Source organism: Peromyscus maniculatus, chromosome X, assembly GCF_049852395.1.
Source record: "Peromyscus maniculatus bairdii isolate BWxNUB_F1_BW_parent chromosome X, HU_Pman_BW_mat_3.1, whole genome shotgun sequence".
NCBI lineage: Eukaryota > Metazoa > Chordata > Mammalia > Rodentia > Cricetidae > Peromyscus > Peromyscus maniculatus.
The window spans coordinates 102,531,472-102,559,432 of NC_134875.1; the positions used below are offsets into that span (position 1 = coordinate 102,531,472).

A 27,961-nucleotide genomic window follows, 5' to 3' on the forward strand; every position below is an offset into this window, starting at 1 on the left:
TTTTCATTCATCATTATAACAATTTATTTGTCTGAGGTCAAGAACTCAAAATGGAATTTCTGTATCATCAGGAGGATTGATTACTTGTCTACGACAAATAGGACAGTTAGATTTTTCAGGTAGCCAATTATCAATGCATTCATCATGATATTCATGAGAGCAAGGCAGAATGCGAATTCTACTGCTTTCTGTGTATTCTGCAAGACAAATAGTGCAGATATTTAATCTATCATTTTCACAAAAAGATCTTATTGGTAAACTATTAATCTGTTCCTTGGTAAGTCCTCTAGGATGATTATTATGAATATCATTGAAGTTAGCAAAATTAGGCAAAAATGGCCAAGAATCACTATCATCAGATTCTTCTCGGCCTGCAAATCGTCTTGCTCGCCTGGCCTCAGAGGGTGTATGAGAAGATAAAATTGGTTCATTATAGCTTTCATTAATTTCAAAAGTAGCTGGTAAATTTTCATCCCTTATAATAGTGGTCTGCAAAACAATAGGGATTTGCAAAATTGGTCGGCGGGGTGTTGACAATGAATGTAATGAAGAAATTGTAGTATTGCTGGTAGAATGTGAAAAAGAACTGGAAACAAAACTAGAAATACTACTTTCACCAGAATGAACTCTTGTATTATTTTGACTTGAAGATGAGTCACGGGCCTCTAAAACGCTCTCAGGGCAATTATCATGTTCTACCTCAAGAATTTGTGTAAGCATTTGCCCTGATGTTCCATAAGGAACTGTAGCTAAAGGAATCTCTAAACCAGTATTGGAAGTTTGAGCAACAGAAATTATTTCAGAATTCGGCATACCTCCCTCATTAGAATGTGAAAATATGTTTGTGTGTTCGTTTCTATTAATTTCCACATTGATAAAGTTAGCTGGTGTTACAGATGTAGACTGATTTCTATGTGCAGTGCATCTTCTTGTTGGAGAAGATGTGAAAGAATGCCTTGTTTGCAACTCAGATATGTTCAGTGGAAAAGCTGGCCTACCATTAGACAAAGGTTCATGCATGTTAAGATGTGGAAAAGTTTCAGGTGATACAGGATGATGACCTTTGACTAAAGCCACCTGGTGAATAGGTTGAGGTGGTCTACTTTCAGTCATTTCTCCAACTATCAGAACTTCCGGACTCGCACTTCTTGTATTTCTTCTATCTCTAGTAAGTGGGTCTTCCATTAAAATTTCAGTGGTATCTTCTTCTGATGTAAAGGGAATTACACATGTAGACTCAGGTTGTTGATGACGCAATTGCTTCTGGCCATTTCGATTACTGCCATGACAGCTAAATCCTGAAAGGAATACAAGGTCATTTTGTGGGTTTGAGTTCTCATTATTAAAGGTCAATCCCATCCCTACACTTGTATCATCATTGTTTGTTTTACCCTGATAATTTGTTGTCCAAAACCCACACTCACTTTTTCTCCTATTTTCAGATTGTTGAATGGAGGGAACATGGTCTCGTTCAGAATTACCTTGAGGTACAATATCCAATGAATTTGCGCCACCTGTAAACATAAAGTGGAAGATAATCAGAAAAGAATTGTCAAAACTATAACAAATGCTGCCTTGACACTGTTGCAAAAAAAAAGAAAAGAAGCACCTAAAGATTCATATATTTAATCTTAATTTGATTCATATTTCACATAGAATCAATACTTGTGCAAAGAATAAAACCTAAATTGACAAGGAAAGGTAAGAGGATTTCAAAACTGCATTTGAAATAGCTTATTCTAGACCAATTTTTGGAAATTTTACGTGAATCAGAGGGCACTTCTGTTCAATTTTTCTGAATCTTATATATCCCCTTGGAGAGGCATTTAATCAAGATAGTAAACAACCAAAAATAATTCTCAAAGCTTTAAAAAATATTTTGTAAAAGTTTTACTTATATTATGCATGTGTGTATTTGTCTGTGTGAGTGTATGCCACATCTGTGCAGATGGCTGTTGAAACTACCAGTGTTCAGATCCCCTGGATCTAGAGTCATAGGTAGTTTTGAGATACCCAGGTCCTTTGGAAGAACACAAGCTGACCTTAACTGCTGAGCAATCTGTGCTGTCTCAAAGAAAGTTTCTACTCAAGATACAACACTCATATTAAAGTTAAATTTTGCTTATCTTTTAATATTCATTAGTCTGTAACTTTACTTCTAGACTCATGGGTTGCAAGCTTTCATTGGAAATATAAGAAGCCATCTTAAGAAAATAAATCATTATAGTGGGCTTGCACCTAGGGAGAGAAACATTAATTCTTAGTTCTGAGTATCATTTTTAAGTGAAGCACCAACTATATTGAGGGCATCTTGATTATTGGGTAGCATTTCTTGTGTTTATAAGATGATTGATACCATTCTTGGCCTTGTCATACTTGATAGAATTAACATAACCTCAGATACTACTCATTATCACAACCAAAATTGTTTTGCAGATATTAACAGATCTCCCTGGGGATGGGAACAGAATTATGCAAAGTTTCATTTGTTGATATAGATTTTCTTTTGGATGACTTCTCAAAAGAAGAAATAAAAGTGACCAACAAATACATGGAAAAATGATTAATATCATTTGCCATCAGGAATGTAAGTGCATATCAAAATTATACTGGGATGCTCTCTTCCTGACTTACAATAGATTACTACCACTATTACTAATTACAATAGCAAACAGTTTATAATTTATTATCAAGAGAAAACAAAATGATAGAGGTTTGTAGTTGGAAGTTTTCCTGTGCCTTGCCCAGTCCTTCAGCTGCTCAGACACACATAAACACACAGAGGCTTATATTATTTTTAAACTATATGGCAAATGGCTCAGGCTTCTCCCTAGCTAGCTCTTACATCTTAAATTAACCTATGTCTATAAATCTATACTTGGCCACATGGCTTGCGGCTTACCAGTACTTTACATTTTGATTCTTCTTGTGGTGACTAAAAATGTCTCCTAACTCAGCCTTCCTCTTCCTAGAATTCTCTTTGTCTGCTTATCCCACCTATACTTCCTACCTGGCTATTGGCCAATCAGCATTTTACTTATCAGCAACACAGAGCAATCAGAGAAATACACATTCACAGCATACAGAATGACATTCCACAGCAGAGGTTCACTCCTATAGAACCGTTATTGTTTATAGTGGTCTGATCACATTCCCACTGGAAAAGCCTAAAAAAGTTTGCAACTCAGATATTCTTATATGTTGAGTAAATGTTTGTGCTGCTAATTTCAAAAAAAAAAATCACAGACTCATTTACTGTAAGATGTTCAAAATACTTAAATAATAAATTATGAAGAAATTTCCAAAGTACTGAATTCAGAGAATTCAAAGGACACTGACATCTCATGCAGTTGTTGGCTTTTGGAAGGCCTGGGCCCCTCCTTCTTGTTCTTTTCTGGGAACTATTATATAACATCAATACTTCACATTTGTGTTCTTTTGATACACCTGGTTTTTTAGACGTTGGTTCAGATTGTAGATATTCCATTTGCTTCTGGTTATTTTTCATATGTTCTCCTGCAAGAAAACACAAACAACTGTGTTCACGCAATCAAGCTTGTATCATACAAGCTAATCTCTACTTATGATGGGACTGTTTGAATTAATGTGAAGTGTTTCTGTCCAAGATTGTGGTTCTCTTGTTTCATTATCTGCCATATTTTAATAATATAAAAAAAGAGGTTACCCAGACTCTTAAAAAATACCACTACGCACATCCTGAAAATGATGGTCTATAACTGTGACTATCAAACAAAAAAAGATCAGAAAGGAACTCTAAAACAAAACGTCAGCATATAACAGTGTTTTGAAATTTTGCTTCTAAAAACAGTAAAAAAAAAAAAATGAACAAAGAGGGTGGTGATCATGCCCAATCAAGGACTGGTATAGTTTAAAGGGAATAACTGGGGGATAGCTGGGAGGAGGGGGAAGCTAGCCAATAAGGTGAGTGATGCAAGTAAAAAAAAAAAACACGATTGTCAGAAGCAAAAAAAGAAAAGTGAAGAGTTCATTCTGATAGGCTCATTGACAATTGAAGCTACTTCTAGTGTGAATATGATTACAACTGAGAGGTTTGGAGATGGAGATCAAGATGAGCAATGAGTCTCAGAAAATTTTCACAATATACTAAATAACAGAAAATTTTCAGGGGAGAGGGAGTGAAGACAGAAGAGCCCCTGTGGTGGCTATATTAGCAGAGGGAGGAGTAAAGATCAAAGTAAAAAAAATCACAGGAAATAAAACAGACTTAAAACACACAATGAACCCTGAACATATCACTATAAAGATTTGAAGTGCAATGAAATAGGAAATCGACAGGTGCCCAGAAAATCTTTGTTTTCACTAATTTATGAGAATAGTTATAGGAAGTCATTTTTCAATATGGTTGTTTAAACAAGATGCACCCTCATGCCAATGGGGATAGGGTAAGCCTTATAATATCCCACCCCTAGATGAAGAGCTATAGGCAATCAATGGATATTGAAAAGGTATGGATATTTTCTTCTAGGGGTGAGAACCCACTCATAGGTCATCCAATCCACAATCAAAAGTATCAAGTCATATACACATGTATATATGAGCAACAATATATTTACTCTGTAGTATATATATATATATATATATATACATGGAGTCATGAATATGAGAATGAGTCAGGAATATATAGGTGTAGTTTCAGGGTAGAGTAAGAAAAAGAAATGATGTAAATACAAGTATATGCATGTATGAAGTTCTAAGAAAATTTTAAGTTTGTAAAATAAAAAAAAAACAGACTACTACTGTTGTCCAAAACCCACACTCACTTTTTCTCCTATTTTCAGATTGTTGAATGGAGGGAACATGGTCTCGTTCAGAATTACCTTGAGGTACAACATCCAATGAATTTGCTTCACCTGTAAACATAAAGTGGAAGATAATCAGAAAAGAATTGTCAAAACTATAACAAATGCTGCAAACATTGTTGCAAAAAAAAAAAAGAAAAGAAGCACCTAAAGATTCATATATTTAATCTTAATTTGATTCATATTTCACATAGAATCAATACTTTTGCAAAGAATAAAAACCTAAATTGACAAGGAAAGGCAAGAGGATTTCAAAACTTCTTTTGAAATAGCTTTTTCTAGACCAATTTTTGGAAATTTTAAGTGAATCAGAGGGCACTTCTGTTCAATTTTTCAGAATCTTATATATCCCCTTGGAGAGGCATTTAATCAAGATAGTAAACAACCAAAAATAATTCTCAAAGCTTTAAAAAATATTTTGTAAAAGTTTTACTTATATTATGCATGTGTGTATTTGTCTGTGTGAGTGTATGCCACATCTGTGCAGATGGCTGTTGAAACTACCAGTGTTCAGATCCCCTGGATCTAGAGTCATAGGTAGTTTTGAGATACCCAGGTCCTTTGGAAGAACACAAGCTGACCTTAACTGCTGAGCTGATACATCTCATTAACATTGAAACAAAATACTAATAGGATGAAGGTAAGTTCAAAGACATATCTGAGGTATTTTCCATGTGCTTCTTTCAGTTTTGATGATTTTGAGTTGACAAAAATTGCCTGTAATACCAAATCAATATATTGGACCTAATACAGTATATAACATGGTATTCAGAAGAACCTAAAGCATTCTTGTATGCTCTATTGGATTCATATAATACCACTTTCATGATGAAAACAGTTTCAATCACCCTTGGCAAGGTAGTAATAACCCATATTTCACACTCTGAGAGAAATATAAGTTCTATGGAAATATAAGTTCTGAGAGAAATATAAGTTAGAATATTTTTCAACATCAGCATTACTGAATTTATGCTAAAATAATTTCACTGGGGAGGTTTTCTTTGCATTTTGTGAAACTGGAAGCATTGTTGGTTGTTCCACAGTAGATAAGTAATATCATGGTGCCTAAACTTAGCTTCAACGGCTCTCAATTATTTCTCAAGATTAGAAGTGTCCCCTCAGATAGATACAATTGTCTGGAACATTCTTTGGTGAAGAAATTTTTTAAAAAAATCCATAACATTTTACTCTGTGAATCTGGTGGTGACTTGCATCAGGTCAAAAGGAAATTTCAAGTCTGCAAACTCCAAATGTCAGTCAAAATATCAAGAAATGAACCCAACCTGAAGTATAGGGGGATTTCTGGCAGGTTGACAAAAGCCAGCATATCTCAGAAATTTGTGAAGCCAGTTCCCTGACTACAAAAGGAGTAACTTCCTATACCTCTAACAAAAGGTTTGTATGGCTCTTCAGTCAGCATATCAAGGTCCAGGCTAGCCTTCAGGCTACCCCAGTCCCTACTAACAAGTCTATTTCAAAGCCCCAACACCAGTCTCCTGGCGGTTCCCTCCCCCATCTACTGATACTCCTTCTAATCTGGCTTTCTCCCTCTTCTGTGCTCCTGCTATTCTCACTTTGCTTTTTCTATTTCCTATCCCGTGCTATTTTTCCATCTCTTAGATAGCCTTGGCCATGTCCAGTGTGCTGGCTATGTTCTCTCTACTTCTTTCTCTGTCTGTTTGTACTGTTCCAAATGCCTCTAGCTGCTCTGTCTCTCATATCTACAGTAAAACCTTTCCATACCAATAGAACAATCATGTCATTTTTTACAACTTACTTTCCATCCGTGGTCTTTCTCTCCAATTTTGTTGGCTCCTGCGTCTTTTTCTTGTCCGACTTCGGGTAGACGGAGCTGCTATCAATGTGTCAGTTGCATTTGCTTCTGATCTACGAGGACTGTTAAATATAGACTTTGATTGTTCACTCTCCACTAGCCTCTCATTGTTCTGCATATTTTCTTCTCCAAGAAGTCTTGCAAAATACAAATGGTCATATTTTAGATCTGGATTCTCATTATTATCATTAACACTATCTCCTTCCATGAAAGTATGAACTTGTGACTCGCTCGGAGATGTTCCCATCCAAGATTGGCATTCTCTTTTTTCTTCTTCCATAACAACACATGTAGTTGACTGGTAACTAGCAATATCACAGCTAAGCATATTATGCAAAGGGTCATCTTCACCTGATATCAGAAAAGGGAAGAAGTAGGAAGGAATTCTAAGAATCAGACCCACCATAAAATATTTCTTAAAACATTTGTTTTATAAACCACATGCACCAGGTCCTCTGAGTGTATTTTATGACTGTTAACTTGGTAATTTTGTGAGAATCCTAACAGTGGGAGCAGATATGTCTCTGAGGTTCTCTTTCCTGTTCATGGGCCTCTTTTCCACCTATTGGGTTTCCTTGTCAAGCTTCAATAGGAGGGTTTTGCCTTGTCTTATTGTAACCTGCTCTGTTGTGCTTGCTTGTTGTCTCTTAAAGGCCTGTTCATTTCTGAAGGGAAATGAATGGGGAGTGTATCTGGAAGAGAGGGTGATGTGGTTGGGAGAGCTAGAAGGAAATGATAGACAGGAAATTGACTGGGATGTATTGTATGAGAGAATAATCCAGTTTCAGTAAAGAAAAATAAACCACACGAAGAGGAGCCTGAAGAGTTAGATATTTCATGAAGATTCAATATTTTCAGAATCAGTACATTGGCCAACAACACAATCTATATTTAAAAGTAAGAAAGGGATTGTTCAAATTCATAGTAAAAGCTTAACAATTTCCTGGATAAATTTAGGAACATCTAAGAGAAAAGCAGAACATGTATTTTTAAATATTCTCCTTAGGAGTTTTATCAAAAATCAATTTCTTTTAGTCCATGGTAAAAATATTGACATGATCAAGCAAATATATTGCAATTAAAATTCAATACTAGTGTTTTAGTTCAAATTCCAATTTTATCTGATTTTCAATAATTTATATTTTTTTATTTCTAGGATCTGGAATGATGTACCTTGATAATGCATGGGATTATTTGAAGTATAAGTCTATTGAAGAAATTGGCAAATGAAAAAATGTTTTTGATTCAAAATAATATGAATGACTCATATTGTTACCAGGATTTTGAGTTGGCCTGAAATTATTAATCAGAGTAAATGAGTATATTGATCCATTGTACTACATATAAGATCTTGTTAAAATCCCAAATATTATAATAGACTAGTATAACTGAGTGCACAGTGAAGAAAACACTGAAGTGACCACTGCATGACTGGGGAGTGGGCAGATGTGAAAGAGAGAACAATCAGAGGCATCAGGTGAATGCCAGGGCTCTCACTTTGGACCAGAGAAAATAGCAAAAAAATGGTGGAATAGTCCTGTAAGTTATAAGTTATTGAGGAAGAAAGAGAGCTGGTTAGCTAGAATAGCCTGGGAATTAACATATTGAAGGAGTAGAGGGGGAAGTGAGAAGTACCATCAGGGTAGTGTAGGGGTTTTGGTATTCATAAAAATTATGTGTTACTAGGGACCAGAGGAGCCTGGAATTTGGTTTTTGGCTTTGATATGTAACCACATGTATATTCCAAGGGAAGTGGGACTTTCCGACTGACAGAAACACATTTTAGTTGTTCCAGAGGAATGTCAACTGTAGGCTTTTATCTCTTCACCAGCAAACTTTTATAGCCCAGCTTCAGCAGAGCCAAGGGACTGTCATTTAGGGATTGCCATAGACTTTTGAAGAATTGAGATTCCCCTTGGACATGACAACTGTATGTATATAAAAACATGTTCAAGGACCAAAGTATTTTACTTTACTTTTGTTAGATTGTAAAATTTCCTATTTCTCACTGGAAGAGAAACAGCCATCAGGAGGTTAGAGCAAGGTTTCTCAATATAATCACTATTGATTTTGGAGGCCAAGTGGCATTGCTTGGAAGCCATCTTCTATGTCAAATGACATTTGGTAGCAAGCACTCCTAGAGTCTCATTACTGGGATGTTATTTTATCCCTGAGATATTTATTACTGTATTACTACCCTCAATTGTGTCAACCCATAACTATTTAAAAACGAGATATGCCCACTAGGGAGAGAAATAATTGTTCTCAAATGAGACTTGTTGATTAAGGGTATGCAACATTTAGATTTTCTTTTGAAGATCCTGCATTTATGAATTCTCAGAAGAAATATACAACTAGCATATTAAAAACAATAAATAATTTTAAACATTGGGAAAATACATATCAAAAGTACACTAAAATATCATTCCAAGCTATGTTTACTGGATACTACACAAATATGCCATTTCCGATAATTGTGTTGAATAGTTGTATCAGAGAATTTTCTACTGAGAAAATGTTCTTTGTTGTAGAAACTTTAAAAAGTTTCCTGATTTGCAACTTATTGAATTCTTGGCATTTAATTGTATGTAATTAAACCTATATCTCATTCACATTTGTGATAAGATATTCAGAAGTCTTATGCCATGCATCACCAAAATTTATAAAACATTTAAATCAGTCAATCTTGAAGTCACTTAAGTTCAATTCATGCTCTATCAATCAACAATTTGGGGACCCCACTTCCTTTTCTCCTCCTCCTCCTCCTCCTCCTTCTTCCCCTTCTTCCTCTTCTTCCTCTTCCTCCTCCTCCTCCTCCTCCTCCTCCTCTTCTTATCTATTCTCTACTAGGTCAACTAAAATAATTGCTTTGGTTATAGTCCTTGAGATATGTATACCTTCAAAAATTTAGACCCTAATTGTGGATTTTCTACTTGTTTGTTTTTGGATTACAAATTATGTCTTGTAAAATTCCATATAAATGACAAATTCTCATTCCATGGGAATTTATTTCATTTTGTAAACTTAATACTTTTTACTCTTTTGGTCGAATTGCTTTAATCATAATCTTCATGTCCCAAATTTGTTATCTCTATTTTTTCACTTTTTGTCATACTTTCAGATTGTTTTAATGAAAAGAACTGTTGTCTAGTAGGATTACCCCTTGTAAAAAATACAAATGGTCTTTTCCATAGGTACCCACAAATGGGAGGAGGCAAGAAAAAGCCTCAAATAATCAAATCTGCTATAAAATAATATCCTGAAATGTTGCTTCAGAAGCAACTTTCAAAAAAAGTGTAAATTTTCTACATATTATATACAGTAAACAATGAAACATTTTAAATTCATTTTAAAAGACTGCATAAATTTTGAGAAAATATAAAGGGAATCAATATGAAATCTCTCAGCATTTTACCATTTACATAAAGTTATCTAACATTGTGGAAGGTATGCCAAAAATTTTCTTACAATTCACAATAAAGTGATTAATATGACCAAACAAGTATACTGCAGTCAATATCAACTGCTAATTTTTACCTAAAGTGCATTATTCTCAATTTTTCATTAATCTACAGCATTGTTTTTATGTTATGGTCTCAAATATTCAGAATTATTTTAAGTTGTGAATATTGTAGACACTGGCAAAGCACAATCATCTGTAAAGATTTCAAATAGTTTGAGTAAATCTAAATGCTACAAGGATTTTGAATTTAGATGAATTGCTTACTACTCTAAATCTTTAGGTTAAACATAACATATAAATGCAGGTAAGGGCATTGTGGAACAACCCAAATATTATAGTACAATCTTCTTAGGATGTATGTGAGGCCATGTTCAAGAACAAACTTCTAGGGCTTTTGTTAGTAATACTCCTCATACTTAGTGGAAGAAAAAAAGTAGTACTATGTGTGATTAGAGCACTTTATTTTGCAAAACTGAAACCTTTGACTTTTGGCTCATAAGACTAGTTTTAAGACACAAGACTAGTGAATTGTGGGAAGTTCAGCCATATTCTTGTCATCATCCTACTAGAACATTCTAGATGTAACCTCACATCTTCTTCCTTTGGTTGTGATTATTCACAATTGTCTCCAAAATATTAAGAACTATTCTGCAAGAACAGGCACAGCTATTTTCAGTTCAGATCCACTTGATTATAGTTTTTCAGTTTTTTTTTTTTTTTTTTTTTTTTTTTGGTTTTTCGAGACAGGGTTTCTCTGTGTAGCTTTGCGCCTTTCCTGGAGCTCACTTGGTAGCCCAGGCTGGCCTCGAACTCACGAAGATCCGCCTGGCTCTGCCTCCCGAGTGCTGGGATTAAAGGCGTGCGCCACCAACGCCCGGCTTAGTTTTTCAGTTTTTTACCATTACTTTATGCTATTGAAAATGTTGCTTGTCTGAGTTTTCAAAAAGAAGGCATACAAAAGTGGCAGAGATATGTTTTAAAAGGTAGGCAATACCATTAACTAGCGAAGAAATATATAAGAAATGTAGACTAAATGATTTTCAACAACAATAATAATAATAATATAAAACTCCATAAATTTCCTATTGTTGGTTGTATGCAGAGAATATTTTCCTGAAGAGCCCTTTTGCAGAGAAACTGCAAACTAGATTTGTTGTTGAGTTTACTATGATAGTTTGGTTTATCTGCATGGCTTTACACATACATACCTTCTATCTAGTTATTGATCTGATATGCAATATAGATTTCTAAGATTTTTGAGTTTGTAGAACAAACTAATCTATTTAGTTGTCTTTGATATTAATAATAATGCATATTTCATATTGTGATAGAGTAAGAAGTAGTGAAGTTAGAGCAAAATTTCTCAGTATCAGTATTTTTGACTGTGGGGTCTACATGACTACATTGGAGAGAACTGTCAGGTATTTGTCAATATTCCTAATCTTTCTTTTGCAGGTGAGTATAACATCAACAATCTTAGAGTTGTCCCATTTTACGATTATTCCAGTACTAACACATTTCTCCCCCATTTTGGATCCACTTGATTGGCGTTTTCAACATGTCTGCTTAGTATTGAGGATGTTGACCTCTCCAATTTTTAACATAACAAATAATGACAATTAGACTTATGAAAAATGGCAAATATTGTTAGCCACAACATAAGACATCTCAATATGTACTGAGAGGTCACCTTATCCCATTTTACAACAAAAATAAACTCAATTGTTCAAATTCACAGAAGCACTGCAGGTGGTTCTTGAGTATATTCTACTGAAAAGGCATTTATTGTAGAAGGATGCTACAAAAAGTTCAACTCCAGAGTTGCAGCCTACTTTGTTACTATGGTAGTACTGAATTCTATAAAATATCTGACTCATTTTCCCTAAGCTACTGTGAAGACACATATTGTAAAGTGAGACCAGCATAACACTCAATTCAGTAAATTTAGAGGTGACTTACCTCCATCACATGCTTCTTTTTTTGTAAAATCAACGTTATTAATTCTGTTTTGACTTGTGATAGGTGGACATGTAGTCAGACTTTCAGATCTATTTCCTTCTAATTGATACGCTCTTACAAATATTACATCAGAGTCTGAATTTTCTGTTTGCAACTGCTTGTTTTCCATATTTTCTCCTGGAAGAAATATTGTGAAGGACTAGTACAGATTTATTAATTTGGACTCCAATTCTTAAAATTAAGTTATTCCAAGGTATCAGAATTATTTGAATTATTCAGTTTGTTACTGAAAAATACAGTTCTCCTTGCTCCTCATCTAACATATTTTCATATTATTACAAAAAGATTAGCCAGACTCTTAACAAAATTGCTACTAAGTACATGACAGAAGATCAACTATCTCCTGGACCAGTTAACATAAAAAGAAGTAGTAAAAAAGGAATTCCAAAAACCTGAACTACCATAAAATAGTATGCACAAACTTTTTCTATAAACACCATGAATGGAGAAACAAATATTTGGATATTTTACATAGTTATTATTTTCAAAATTAATACAATTGTTAATGACACAGCATAGTTTTTACAAGTAAAGGGAGAAAGGGAATCTGGTTTCAACTTCCTTTGCAAAGATTTTGATATCCTAAATAAATTTAGAGAAATTTCAAAGAAAATTGGAAAATATCCTATTTCAATATTTCACTGTACATACAACCTTAGAAACTACTATGGAAGACTCATCAAAATAAAGTCATTTCAGTTTGTAGCAATGATATTAATATGCTTGAAGATACTGTAGCTTAGTTTAAGTGCTAGTGCTTTCTTTAAAATTACATTTTTGTACTGATGTCCATTATTTTAGGATATTATGTTTAATATTTCTTGAATGATATGGTTTTGATAACTCATGAGGTTAAATTATAAATTTGTTCAAGATACTGACAAAATTTAAATTAAACTTATAGGTTTAAAATAGTTTGAATAATTCTTTTTTTTTTTTTTTTTTGGTTTTTTTTGAGACAGGGTTTTTCTGTGTAGCTTTGCGCCTTTCCTGGAACTCACTTGGTAGCCCAGGCTGGCCTCGAACTCACAGAGATCCACCTGGCTCTGCCTCCCGAGTGCTGGGATTAAAGGCGTGCGCCACCACCGCCCGGCTTGAATAATTCTTAATGTTACTAGAATCTGGAATTGACATAGAGTGCCTCTCAAACCAAAAGTATATTGAACCTAAACTTATACATCTAAGACAACACCAAAGAAGCAACTTGTTATAATAGACACTTCACTGTATTGACATAAGACTATGATGAGAGAAATGCAAATCAAAACGACTCTGAGATACCACCTTACACCTGTCAGAATGGCTATGATCAAAAACACCAATGACAGCCAATGTTGGAGAGGATGTGGAGCAAAGGGAACACTCCTCCACTGTTGGTGGGAATGTAAACTTGTACAACCACTGTGGAAATCAGTATGGCAGTTTCTCAGAAAATTAGGAATCGAACTACCTCAAGACCCAGCCATCCCACTCTTGGGCATATACCCAAGGAATGCTGATTCATACCATAAAGATACATGCTCAGCTATGTTCATAGCTGCACTACTTGTAATAGCCAGAACCTGGAAACAACCTAGATGCCCATCAACGGAAGAATGGATGGAAAAAATGTGGTACATATACACAATGGAGTACTACTCAGCAGAGAAAAACAATGAAAGCATGAAATTTGCAGGCAAATGGATGGAACTAGAAAAAATCATCCTGAGTGAGGTAACCCAAACCCAGAAAGACAGTCATGGTATGTACTCACTCATAAGTGGATTCTAGATATAAAATAAAGAACAATCAGACCACAACCCATAGAACCATAGAGGCTATATATATAGCATGGAGGTCCCTAGGACGACTGTGGCTTGTAATAAATTTCGGTTTTACTAAAAAAAAAAAAAAAAAAAAAAAAAAAAAAAAAAAAAAAAAGACTATGATGAGAAATAACTGATTATAGTGGGGCTTTCTTAGATAATGTTTCTCACTGGGAGAAAATTGCAGCCTTCTGGCTAAAACTGAATTTTATAACATCAATACTCTTCAGCTTCTGGGCCTAATAGCTGTATAAGGAATCTATCCTCTGTGTTGTAGAATAGATATTTCTGGAAGTTCTGGTGTAGACAAGTACATCACCAGCCTTACCCTTAGTTTTGGCAATTCACATTTATTTTATGACATCCCATTGGGGAACACATTTGTCTCCAACTGAGTGCTACTTGATTACTGTTTTATATTTCTATTTGCTGTCAAAGATGCTACATTTCTGATATCTCACAAAAATCAATATACATGCTACCTAGATAGAAGAAAATGGTTCATAGGATTAATCATTATGTAAAAATACATCAAAATATTTGAAATGTCATCTCAAACCATTTTCAATGATTATTATCAAAGTAAATAACATACCAAATTCCATGAATTTGCTAAGCCTGGTTGCATCTCTATCATTTTCTACTGCAAAAGAATTTCTTGTCAGTTCTATAATAATAGTTCATGATTTGGGACTCCACAAAATATCTGTGCTTTTACTTGAAAGGTAGCATGACAAATTCGAAGCTGCATCTGGGTGGTGCTGTGAATCATTCGAGTTCAGAAAACAAAGGAATAAACTCCTTTCCAAAGAGAAAAATGTGGGCTGGGCAGTGGTGGCGCACGCCTTTAATCCCAGCACTTGGGAGGCAGAGCCAGGCAGATCTCTGTGAGTTCGAGGCCAGCCTGGGCTACCAAGTGAGTTCCAGGAAAAGGTGCACAGCTACACAGAGAAACCCTGTCTCGAAAAACCAAAAAAAAAAAAAGAGAGAGAGAGAAATGTGGTAAATATTGGTATTATAAAAAATGTGATAGGACATTTGAAAAGTGCAAAGGAGCAGAAAGGAACACAGTGAAGCAAGTAGAGCATAGGTTTGTCTGTGTTATTAGGGGTGGTGGGAAATTATAAAGGTGCCATCCATAGTAAAAATCCAAGAGCTGAGATGAGAACTAAAGACAGTGAAAATTTATTACATGTAATTATGACAGGAAGTTTCTCAAAACCTGGAAATTCACAAGCTAAACCATTTAGAGCCTCAGATAGAAATATACAGATAAAAGCTTCTGTACAGCACATAAGAGTCATATGAAAATAAAATCATATCTTACCTAAATATTTCACAAACAGGAAAGGAAATTCTAACAGAGAAGTTTATACTAACAAATGTTAACGTTAAAAAATCAGAGAGATCAGCCGGGCGTTGGTGGCGCACGCCTTTAATCCCAGCACTCGGGAGGCAGAGGCAGGCGGATCTCTGTGAGTTCGAGGCCAACCTGGGCTACCAAGTGAGTTCCAGGAAAAGGCGCAAAGCTACACAGAGAAACCCTGTCTCGAAAAACCAAAAAAAAAAAAAAAATCAGAGAGATCTCAAATAAATAACTCAATGATATGCATTAAAGTCACAGAAAAACAAGAACAAGCCAAAACCAAACTCAGCATAGCTGAAAGAAATAATAAAGATCAGGGCATAAATTAACATATTTAGACTGAAAGAATACAAAGAATTAATAGAGCAAAAATATTTGAAAAGGTAAAAAAAATCAATAAACCCTTAGCCAAATTAATAAAAGGAAATGGATGACTCGTATCAATAACATTAGAGATGAAACAGGACTTTTCAACATATACTAGTATAATTCAGGTGAGTATTAAGGAATATTTTATAATCTATATGTGATACCATAAAACTATAAAAAATAGATAAATCTGAGGACACATATGATGTATTGAAATTGAACCAAGGAAGGCATAAGTATTGAGAATATTTATAGAAACAAGATTGAAGCAATAAGAAAGACTACTCGTAAGAAAAAGATATCTAGATCAGCTGGAAGCATTACTGAGTTCTACTAGACCTTTAAAGAAAAATTTACATTAATGCTATTTAATATATTCTTTGAAATATGGGTAGAAGGAGTGTTAAGAAATTCATTCTACAAAATTTCATGTCACTATACCAAAACCAGGTAAAGATAGATCAAAGAAAAACTATAGAACATTGTTCTAATGAACATATACAAATAATGAAATATTTGCCAATTTAATGAGAAACAGTTTTAAAACTATATGCTGCAATAAAATCTATTTCATTACAGACATAAAAGCATGTTTAAAGTATGCAAATCAATAAGGTAATGCAGCACATAAACAGACTACTACAGAAATGATGTGATCATCTTAACAGATACATAAAAGGTCTTTGACAAAGTTCAAAATAACTTCCTGATGAAAGTTTTTAAAAAGCTATGTATAGGAACATATTAACAGATAATTGTTGCCACATGTGACAAACTTACAATTATTATATAATAAATAGGGTGAAATCTGGAAATACTTCTTCTGAAATCAAGAGTAAGACAAGGGTATATATACATGTTCTCTACATACTTTTGTGGAGTGCTAGAATTTTTCTTATAGATTATATCATGCTATATTTAAAACACCCAAAATATTTTATCAGAAAATTTTGAGGTTTGGTAAATACTTTAAGAAAAAAATTATTTTATATATAGACAATGAGCATGCTTTTAGCAAATCAAGGTAAACAATTCCATTTACAATTCCTTCAAAAACTAATAGAATATCAGGAATAAAGTTGAGCAAGGAGATTAAAGGCCATTACAGTGAAATTTTTGTTACACTAAAGGTAAATCAAAGTTGAATCTAGTAAATGGAAAGACTTCCCCATGACCATGGAGTTGGCAATCTCAAAATTATAAAAACTTTCTAAGTTTCCAAGTAGTCTAAAAGTTCAATATAACTTTTGTCAAAATTGAAATGAAATTCTTTGTAGAAAGAGAAAACATGATCCTAAAATTCACATGAAATCTTAAAACATCCTTAGTAGCCCAAGTGATGTTTAACAGAAAGGGCAATGATATAGATATTATAATACCTTATTTCAAACTATACCACAGAGCACAGAGTCATAGTACCAAAAATATGACACATGTGCTGGAAAAAAAAAACCAAACAACACCCCCCTCAAAAAAAAAAACATATGACCAAATGGGAGAGAATAAAGAGACTAAAATAAGCTTATACAGGAACAACCTTATAAATGCTTTTTGACAAACACACACACACACACACACACACACACACACACACACACACACACACACACACACACATCAGAGAGAAGAAAGTATTGACCACTAGTGCTGGGAAAACATGCAGATAAATGAAATTAGATAATTGTCTTTGATCCTGCAAAGAAAAGTCAACTCAAAAGAGTTCAAACACCTTAATGTAAGACTAGTGAAAGCACTGAATCTCTAAAACTCCAAGTGAAAAATACTGCAGGATATAGGCAGTCAAAGTTTTTTTTGCAAGGACCCCATTAATACAGGGAATAATCTCAAGAGTTGAAAAAAAAAAGGGAAATACATAAAATTATAAAGCTGCCTACCAAAGGAAACAATATCGTGGAGATACAAACTACAGAATAGGGAAGGGTAATTACAGCTATAAATATTGGAAGGACTTAGTATCTAGAATTCCTAAAAGAATCAAAGAAGAGAATCTTCACAAAATCAAAGGGGCCAATGAAATCAATGGCCACATCTCAAAAGAATACATCAACATGTATACATGTGTGAAAAAAAAGTGTCCCAAATCCTTTTCCATCAGGGTAATGCAAATTATCACCACTTAAGTATTCCATCTCACTCCAGTTGTAAGAGTTTTCATAAAAAAGAACAATAAATTGATAAGCTACGTTTCACTTTCCTCAGGAGAAACTGTCTAAATGTGAATCTGAAATTAGAATGAAAAAAAAAAACCTACCTTCACATTACATTAGGGAAGGAATAAATGTCAGTTGTCTTTTATGTTTGTTAGTCTTTTTTTTTCTTTTTTTTCTTTTTTTTTTTTTGATACTATCAGGCCTCAAAGTCCTGATCCTTCTTCAGCCTCAGGAATGCTAGGATTACAGACCACAATGCCTCTTTATCTCTGCTTTTGTAAGTTATTGAGCCCCAAATTAGTTTCTGTCACTTACCTTCTATTGTGGAGTTATTTACTCTTCCCATCCTAACCCTATTTTTCACCACAGTGAAAAAGAAAAAGCTCCATTTCCACCTAATTCTCATAATTGGTCATTAAACTGCAGTCTCTTCAGCAACTTTTCTTCTGTACTTTCACCTATGATGCTTGGTATGGTATGATGTTTTTCCTCATAAATTTGTGATCGTCTCTCAGATTGTTTAGAAATTGACTGAAGACTTCTTCATGAGCCAATCTCTATTTGACTTTTGTGCAGTGGTGAAGATTCATTCTCTTTCTTGTTAGAACATTTGGACTTTCCATCTTGGTGAACAAGTGGAACAATGACTCTTGTCTTTTTTTAAAAAAAGAGTATTGTTGCAGCTTATCCTCTTCCAAATCTTCTCATCTCTATGACCCTCAGCCTAAGGTGAGTTTTCCTGATCAACCGGTAACATAGCACCAATCAAGAGGAGATGTCTAGGTGCTCACTATCTTTTGCATTATTACAAAGCATGGACCAAATGCATATTAAGTTTCATCTTACCCATTGCAAGTATTTCCAAGTAACTTTGTTAGGCCAAGCACTGCCCATCGCTGACTTTCAATCATGAGCTCTTGTTTTTTAGGAACCCTTTTCAAGTTCTTCTGTGTGTTCTAGTTTTTGTAAGCTAAATTACTTTTAATGCCAGTAGTGCATTACATAAACCACATACTTCAAAATGCCTTTTCAAGGTAATCATAGCTAAATGAAGCAATGCTCATTTTCAGGTACATAGGAACTTCTGGCTTTTCTTGTGAATGCCTCTTATCATATCTGTATCATAATATTTGAAAACTCACCAGGGTTAGAACTAACCCTCTTCAATTGTTTCCTCTCATTTTAAAAATAAGATCTTAATGGCTACATATTATGCAATCAAATTCCTTCAGTACTGTGGAAAAAAATTTAAATTGTTTCAAAAATGCTATCTGGGGCTTGGAGGATGTTGTAGCCCAGTAGTAGAGAATCTTGTGTCCCCAAGCATGAAAAGAAAGCTAAGTTTTTATTCTCCATCCCAACACAGTATGTAAGTAACTAATAATCAAGTGAATAAATTAATAAATTCTGTGTCAGGCCCCCTAGCCCAGGAATTCTTCTCAAAGGCACCATATTTCATTTTTATTTTATTTTCTCATAAACCTGATAAATACTGAAGCAGAATTCTAAAATGCACAAGGCACTTTTAAAATAGATATATAATTGATACAGGATTGGAAATTCCTTACTGGAATCTTAGGGCTGGAAGAACTTTTGGATGTCTTGGGCAACATGACAATCCTCTGTCAAAACAAACAAAAAACAAAACCCAAACAATGACAACACTAATAGACATGCTGATGTTGAAGGGGAAAAACTCAAGGGGCCTGACCTTAGATAATGAACTACAAGCAATTAATGACTGCTCAGAGACTACCAAGGAAGGGCCTCCTAGTTAGTTATCTAATACTAAGTGGTCAGCCCTGGAATCACATTCATATAAGCAACAATAAAGGGACACAGTGGGTTGTATGAATATATTTATCTTTTTATAAGTCCATGTAATAATAATAATGAAAGAAAAAGAGGTCATTAATCTGAGAAGTGGTAAGAGTAGGAGGGCTTGAGAAGGTCTGGAGGGAGGAGAGAGAAGTGGGGAAATGTTATAATTGTATTTTACTTATGACTTTACTGGTATGGTTCCGTGTGTCTTAGTGTAACCAGGATGCCTCTGGAAAAACAATGCTTATTTGTAATACCACTACACTTTGAAGAGTTTTTGAACTCATTAGTATTACCTGTTCTACTGGCTTGTTTTGAAATTTGTTGTTTAAGTTTCTTGATAATGGGGACACTGTGGTACTGAATTTGAGAAACACTGCATTATTTTATTGATTCAATGAGTCCATTTTGCATAAACTGACTCAGTTACTATCCTTGATACTACATGTTTTATCTAATGCTGCAGTAGTCTGCATTCTTAATTTAGATTCTATATGAGGGAAATATCACATAACATCAATGTGTACTGTTTGTTCTCTTTATGAATATAGACAAATGGATGACATGGACTACATAATAGAATTTGAAAAAAATCTTTCAAAAATGTATTACAATAAATCTGAGTCATACATACAAGTGTGAGTTTCTACATGTAGAATTTGGTTATTATGTATGTGCATGTGTTGTCAGAGAGAAGGAACACACTTTGAAAACTGGCCTAAACTGGGGGCTGGAGATGAGAATGTGACCCTGATTTATGTAGAGACAATTGATGCAGTCTATAATTTTGATTTTGATATTTTCTACACAAAATAATAGACCAATGAATATATTTCAAGTACTTTTTGACAAAAGGCACTTGGTTTTGCCTGTTTAACATCCACTTAACATACATTAGACAATGCCATTCATTACCAAGGGAAAACAATTCACCCTCAAAATCTTAGTCTATTTGGCTTAGTGAAGCTGAACCAACTGTCATGATCAAAGAGAGGGTTATAGAATGAGGCATATCTGAATAGCCCTTTTCAATTACAAGTAAACATCATTGGCTTAAGCATGACATAAAGTCTAATTAAACATAAAGTTTAAACTCTCTATCTCAGAACTAACAATCCACAATACCTGGGAATCTGGTAGGAAATTATCCCTCTTTCTCTTTCCCACCACTACAGTTCTTTCATTCTCATCCCTAACCCATGGCAAAACACTTGCCACCTCCATTTCCTGGGGACTCTGATTCCAGTGGCCTCAGTATTCCTACATCATATGGACCCATCAAGACCACCTCCGTTCCTTCCTGTCAGTCTTGAAATACATTCTACACTGAACTTCCAGTGACAATATTTGGCAGTGACTCAGGTCGACAAATCCCATCATCCTTGTCTTCTGCTAAGAGCTCTTCGTTCTAACCCTCAGCCCAGTAACGACATGTTTACAAGTTTCCCCTCCCTCTCTTTTCTACTTCATTCATTAGAGAGTAGAGCTCCTGATTCAGACAAAGGGTCCCTCTAGTTCTTTCATCCCTGTTTCTCCAGATGACTCATTGCCTTACTGTCACCTTCATACAGGATATCCTCTTCCTACCATACCTCTGATTCCCTGGGGACCCCCACTTCAAAGGTGTGAGGAGGATACCCTGAATTATTTCCCTTTTCTCCTATCCTACCTATAGTCCTCCCTGCAACCCACCAACCTGCAAAAGCTCCTCTACCAGGCAATGTAATGAAGACTGTGAAAATACATTGTAATAAAATAATGAAAACAATTTATGACACAACAGTAGAAATTAGCAAAGAAAGAGATACACTATAAAAAATCCCACAAACTAAGATAAAATTGGAAATGAAAAACTTAGGAAGCCAAATAAATCTGTGAGAAAAGTCCTACCAACAGATGCATGGAAGGGAGAATGTCAGTTGTCAATGACATGGTAGAAAAAATGGATACATAAGTTAAAGAAACTGTTAAATATGAAAAAAAAATCCAGGCAAATTCAGGAAATCTGGGATACCATGAAAAGACCAAGTCTATGAACAGTGAAAATAAAGAGGAAGAAATACAGGCCAAAATCATAGATGATATCCTCAAAATCATAGAATAAAGTTCCATTAACCTTAAGAAGGAAATGCTTATCAATGTACAAGAAGCACATAGAACACCAAGCAGACTAGACCAGAAAGGAAAGTACCTTGGGCACATAATAATCAAAACAATAACCATAGAGAACAAAGAGAGACTAAAAGCTGAAAAGGAAAATGACCAAGTAATATATAAAGGCAAACCCATTATAATAACACTTGATTCCTCAACGGAGACTCTAAAAGCCAGAAGGGCCCAGACATATGTTCTCCAAGTTCTAAGAGAACAAAGATCCCAGCCTAGACTACTATATGCAAAAAAAAAAAAACTATCAATCACAATACATGTAAAAAGAAAAACATTCCATATAAAACTAAATTTAAGCAGTATCTATCTACAAATTCTGCTCTAAAAATGTCACCAGAAGGAAAACTTCACACAAAGACCCCAAAAAGAGAAAAAAATTAGAGACCCGTCTCTCTTATGAACATAGATGTAAAAATTTTCAGTAAAATCCCTTCAAACCTAGTCCAAGAACATATAAAAAAGATTATCCACCATGATCAAGTAGTTTTCATACCAGAGGCAAGGGAAGATTAAATAGAACAGGGTTGTGAAGAGGATTTATGGTGAGGAGTATAAAGAGGGCAAATTGAGGGGTCATATGGAAACCTACTACAGCAGATATTTCTTAAAATATATACATATAAGACGACAGTGTGATGCATGCCTTTAATCCCAGTACTTGGGAGGCAGAGGCAGGCAGATCTCTGTGAGTTTGAGACCAGCCTGGGCTACAGAGTGATTTCCAGGAAAGGCACAAAACTACATAGAGAAACCCTGTCTCAAAAAACATTATATAATTAAATAATTAAACATTAAATAATCTGAATGCAAATAATGGGGAAGACAAAGCCTCACTAGACAACCCTTGCTACCAAGTGAAATCTCCAGCACCAGGAATGTGTTACATATTATTGAGTTCTTGGTAAAGGAACCTCACAGAAACTCCCAAACAACTCAGGCTATTGCTGAGGCTATTGGTTGGTCTCGATAACCTGAAAGTAAGGCCTCATTACTGAAAACAACACCCAAATAATTCATTTAACATGGAGAATTTGAGCTGGTACCTACCTAGAGCCTTCACTCCTACTGACTCTTATTCATTGTGCTGGAAGGTACCCTGCATGATGCCAAAGGAGAAAGGTAAACACTAACCCAACAACATTTTTTTAATCTACTCTGGTGATCCATCTGCAAGATACATTGGTGCAATAGTGGCATAAAGGTTGTGGGAATAACAAACTACTGTCTGGTTAAATTTAAGGTACAGTCCTTGAGATGGAACCCATGCTCAACACTGCTAAGATGGTAAAGAACCTGAGGCTAGATAGATCACACACCTAAGGTAAAACTATTGTTTTACTTAAGGAACATAGCAATAAATGACTCCTATTGATATTCTACTATATTCATAGATCAGTACCCTGCTCAATCCTCAATAGAGAAGTTTCCTCTTGCACAAGATGGAATAAATATAAAAACTCATGTGGTGGACTGAGTAAGAATGGCCCCTATAATTTCATATGTTTGAAATTTCATATGTTAGTCATCAAGGAGTGGTAATACTTAGAAGTATTGGAAGGTATAGATTTGTTGGATGAAGTATGTCATTGGGGAGGGCTTTGAGATTTCATAAGCCCAAGCCAGGTCCAGTGGATCTCTCTCTTTCCATTGCTGAGAATCCAGAAGTAGAACTCTCAACTATTTCTCCAGCAACATGTCTGCCGGTGGTGTTGGTGCTGTCATGCTCCATGTCATGCTAATAATAGACTAAGCCTCTGAAACTATAAGCAAGCACCATTTAAATGCATTCTTGTATTTATAAGAGTTGCTTTAGTCGTGGTGACATTTCACAATAGAACGCTGACTAAACAATCCACAATTAGACAATGTGCAGAGAGAAAATTTGGAACACTCAGTCCTAAATAGAATGACTTCATTAAATCACTCCTCTCAGTGCTTAGTGAACTCTGTAGAAGAGGAGGTAGAAAGATTTTAAGAGTCAGTGTGGGTGTAAGACTCTAAGGAAACAAGGCCTCCCAGATAAAACAGGCTGTTGCACATATGAACTCATAGCCTGTGATAGCATGCACAGGGCCTGCATGGGTCTAAGCCAGTTGGATTTCCAGACCTCAGTGGGGAATTGGACAGAAACCCCCATTCATAATGCAGAAGCTATCTCTTGTTGATACGCACTCCCAAAGGGAAAATTAATTTTCTCCAAAGAAATCTCATTGGTTATTCAAACCACACTTAAAGTCTGGACCAGCAGTAAATGGCCAACAAAAACTAGCTCTGTGGCATTTTTGGAGGTTCTTTGTCTCATGCTCTATTTGAAAATATTTTTAACTTTATAGATTTCGATTATATATTATGGTTTCTAATTACATATTTTATTGGATTTCTGGGTAAATAAAAGTATTTCTATAACAGTACATATTTCTGATTATATATTATGGTGTCTGGTTTCATGTTTTTATGGGATTTCTGCATAAATAAATATGTTTTCTCTAGTAGTATGCATGTCTTGTGTGTTTACTTTGGGTGTTTGTTTTTCCTTTTCTGTTTTTTTTTGGGGGGGGTCTTGTTTTGATGCCTATTGAGTCTAATGAGAGAGAAAAAAGGGGTGGTTGGGCAAGTGAGGTGGGACTGGGAGGAGTTGAGAGAGGGAAAACCATGATCAGAATATACTATCTAATGAATGTATTTCCCATTTTAAAACAATAAGGTATTGAACATAATTTCTAAGCAAAGGATTTTGTAATAGTAACCATGAAGTAAAGAATAACAGCAATGGACACTAGAACTAGTGTCATCAAATGCAAAGCACAAAGAGAAACGATTCTGAGAGTTGGTTCAAGCTCTGAAATCAAACTAGGAATAAGTGTCTCACAGAATAGTCTTCTGAGACACAAAAGACAGTTTAATAAAGTTTAGGACTGAGTCAGGAGTGGGTTATGTCAATCCTAGGGAGGACATTTATGGGACAATACCAGATATGACACTTACTATAGCTTATAAAATTCAAATATTAAAATATGTGCATCTTGAATTTTCTGAAGCATGTTAATCAGTTTTCTTGTTAATTCATTGTAAAACAGTATTTGTGATGGATGATCCCAAAGCGTGTCATATAATTTCATAAAACTAGCACTATATGCATTTTCAAATTTTGGTGTTTAAAACATCAACAAACTTTGAAGTCCAGAAAGCTATTATATTAGGGCAGTGGTGGCACACGCCTTTAATCCCAGCACTCAGTAGGCAGAGCCAGGTGGATCTCTGTGATTTCGAGGCCAGCTTGAGCTACCAAGTGAGTTCCAGGAAAAGACACAAAGCTACACAGAAAAACCCTGTCTCAAAAAAAAAAAAAAAAAAAGACTAGCACTATATGCATTTTCAAATATTGGTTTTAAATACATCAACAAACTTTGAAGTCCAGAAAGCTATTATATTAAGGAATATATAATCAAATAAACCCCACAGCATGTAACACACAAGTTATATATCATTAACTTTCTTAACAGTTTTTATAAGGTCATACATGAAAGTCAATAGACAGTGGAAGTCAAAAGAAAGTAAAAGTCTATTTATTATTTGCCTGATTCTTTGTGTGTACTGCTATACCCATGCAAAGTCAGGGTGACTGAAAGAGGAGTTGTCATGAATTTAATAAGTTTGTTATTTATTAATAAGTTTGTCATTTGTTTCTGTACAACTATATCATCCTTATATACGAGTAAACAGAACACATAAAGTACTCAATCTGTACTGTAAACACCACGTTAGTAGCTAAGTATAATTCCTCAGCTGCTAGAGTTGTGTTTGATACACACACACACACATACACACACACACATATGAACATTTGAATGGTGCATAATAAATACATTCTTAAAAACTAATTGTAATATATTCATACAAATGAATGTTTTGCTTATCATTTAGACTAGAAAATATATAGCAAATAAGCATTTACAGTTTTCATTAATTTTTAACTTGAAAGGACGAAGACTAAGAATCATATCTAATTACCAAGTTTTAGATAAGAAACAAGAACACACGTTGTCATAGGAAGCTTCAAATGCTGCTAATACTGTATTAACTTTATATTTAAAAAGTGAGCATTCTAAAGATGATAAAGTTTTACTTCAAATAAATAAATAAGAAAAAATTTAAATTTCTGTACTTTACATGAATTATAATATTCAAATAACAGCAATAAAATGCAATATAAAATTAACTTTAATACTTGACACAAGTTTACAATAAAATCCTAGACAATATATCATTTTTTACAACTTCTATTGGCTTTTGCCAAAATCTCTCTCAACTCAGTAAGCCTCTTCTCCCTTTACCTCCACCCTTCCCAGTACTCAGGCTCTTTGCTGAGGAATTCTTTTTTTTATTTTATTTTATAATTTAATTTTACATATCAGCCATGAATTCCCCTGTCTTCACGCCTCCCCCTCCCCCCACCCCCTTCCCCCTCTCCCAACTCCTCCCCCCACCCCCTTTCCCCTCCCCCACCCCTCCCCAACTCCTTCCCCCACCCCTTCTCCCCTCCCCCACCCCCTCCCCTCACTCCCCTTCCCCCTACCCCACCCCCTACCCCCTACCCCACCCTCCTCCCAAACCCCTCCCCAACCCCAAAACCCAAAACACCTCCCCCCTCCCCTTAATCCCCTCCCCTCACCCCCTTCCCCCCAACCCCCCCTTCCTCCCAACCCCCACCTCCCCAGCCCCCCCCACCCCCAACCCCCCATCCCCTATTCCCATCTCCTCCAGGGCAAAGACTCCCCTGGGGATTGAGTTCAACCTGGTAGATTCAGTCTAGGCAGGTCCAGTCCCTCCTCCCAGATTGAGCCAAGTTTCCCTGCATAAGTCCCAGGTTTCAAACAGCCAACTCATGCACTGAGGACAGGTCCTGGTCCCACTGCCTAGATGCCTCCCAAACAGATCAAGGCAATCAACTGTCTCACTTATCCAGAGGGCCTGATCCAGTTGGGGGTTCCTCAGCTATTCTTATTTGGGCTTACCTCCTCCTCCTCCTTCGGGACACTCGAAGGCATGTGTGCGTGAAGATCTAGATTTGGATTTCTTTTTTTCTCGTGGACGGTGTCTAGACCTTGGACAGGACTTCTCCCGCAGCTGATGATCGGACATCGATGACTTGGACTTGGATCTTTTTGTTGATGATGATAATCTTCTGTGTGAGCGAAGAGATTGAGGCAGAGATTCTGAATGATCTGGAGAAGATCTGCTCTGAGATCTGGATCGGTGACTGGTAGAGGAACAACAGTGTCTTTTGTCGTTACTCTGGTATTCATGGTTGTCTTCTTCAAAATGGTATTGCCCTCCCTGGCCACAGCTAGGTTGAGCATGCTGTGGAATATCATTGTGCACCATCTGCACTCGTAATTTATAACCATCCAGAAAAGTTCCATTTAAGGCAACCATTGCGGTCTCAGCATCACGTTTGTTGTAGAAATGGATGAAGGCCACTCGGTAAGGCTCTTCGGTTAAGTGATTTTCGGAGATGTACACATCACCAACGGGCCCGTAATCCTCAAACACACGCTTCAGCGTGCTGGATGAAGTGAAGTTTGCCAGGTTGTCCACCTTGAGGAAAGCCATTTCCTCCACATTAGGAAGAGGATGGCTGTAACTCATTTTCCTTGATATTTCAGTCTTATATTCTCTGAAATGAACAGTTATTAGGGGGAAATAGAGCAGATCCGTGAGAAGAGCTCTATGGTTGCGGCCATTTTCTTGACTGCTTGGCTTTGAGTATTCGATTCCCTTGTATTCGCTCACACATTCTAGAATGGTTAACGTAGCCCCGCCCACTCATAGAGTTGAAACTATTTGAGAAATAGAGGAATATAATTGCATACCACTTTAAAATAAGTGGTGTAATCACAACACAATTATTTTAACATTTCTGGTACAAATTCAGACATTCAGAATCAACTAAAGGTTAGAATTGAATTTATTTATACTTAATATACCTTTACCTTCCAATGTTCTTAACCATGGAGTAGAATTATAAATTTACTAAACTTTTTACTGGTTCCATTCAGTAATTTATATAACAACAATATGAAAGTTAAAGAGGGATATCTAA

At 35.4% G+C, this 27,961-nt stretch overlaps 1 protein-coding gene across 2 annotated transcripts; it reads right to left on the bottom strand.

Moving 5' to 3' along the window:
* Positions 1–27,623, bottom strand: LOC102908123 (uncharacterized). Of its 2 annotated transcripts, XM_076561833.1 has the most exons (7): positions 26,874–27,623; positions 12,098–12,274; positions 6,619–7,026; positions 4,803–4,892; positions 3,340–3,516; positions 1,425–1,514; positions 1–1,298 (listed from the first exon to the last, which is right to left on the bottom strand). In XM_076561833.1, the coding sequence occupies exons 1-7, from the start codon at positions 27,505–27,507 to the stop codon at positions 46–48; spliced, it is 2,829 nt and encodes a 942-aa protein (XP_076417948.1). In that variant the 5' UTR covers positions 27,508–27,623; the 3' UTR covers positions 1–45. The 2 variants fall into 2 exon arrangements, with proteins under 2 accessions (XP_076417948.1, XP_076417947.1); XM_076561832.1 differs by lacking the exons at positions 1,425–1,514; positions 3,340–3,516 and having other exon boundaries at positions 26,874–27,622.
* Positions 27,624–27,961: the final 338 nt, after the last annotated feature.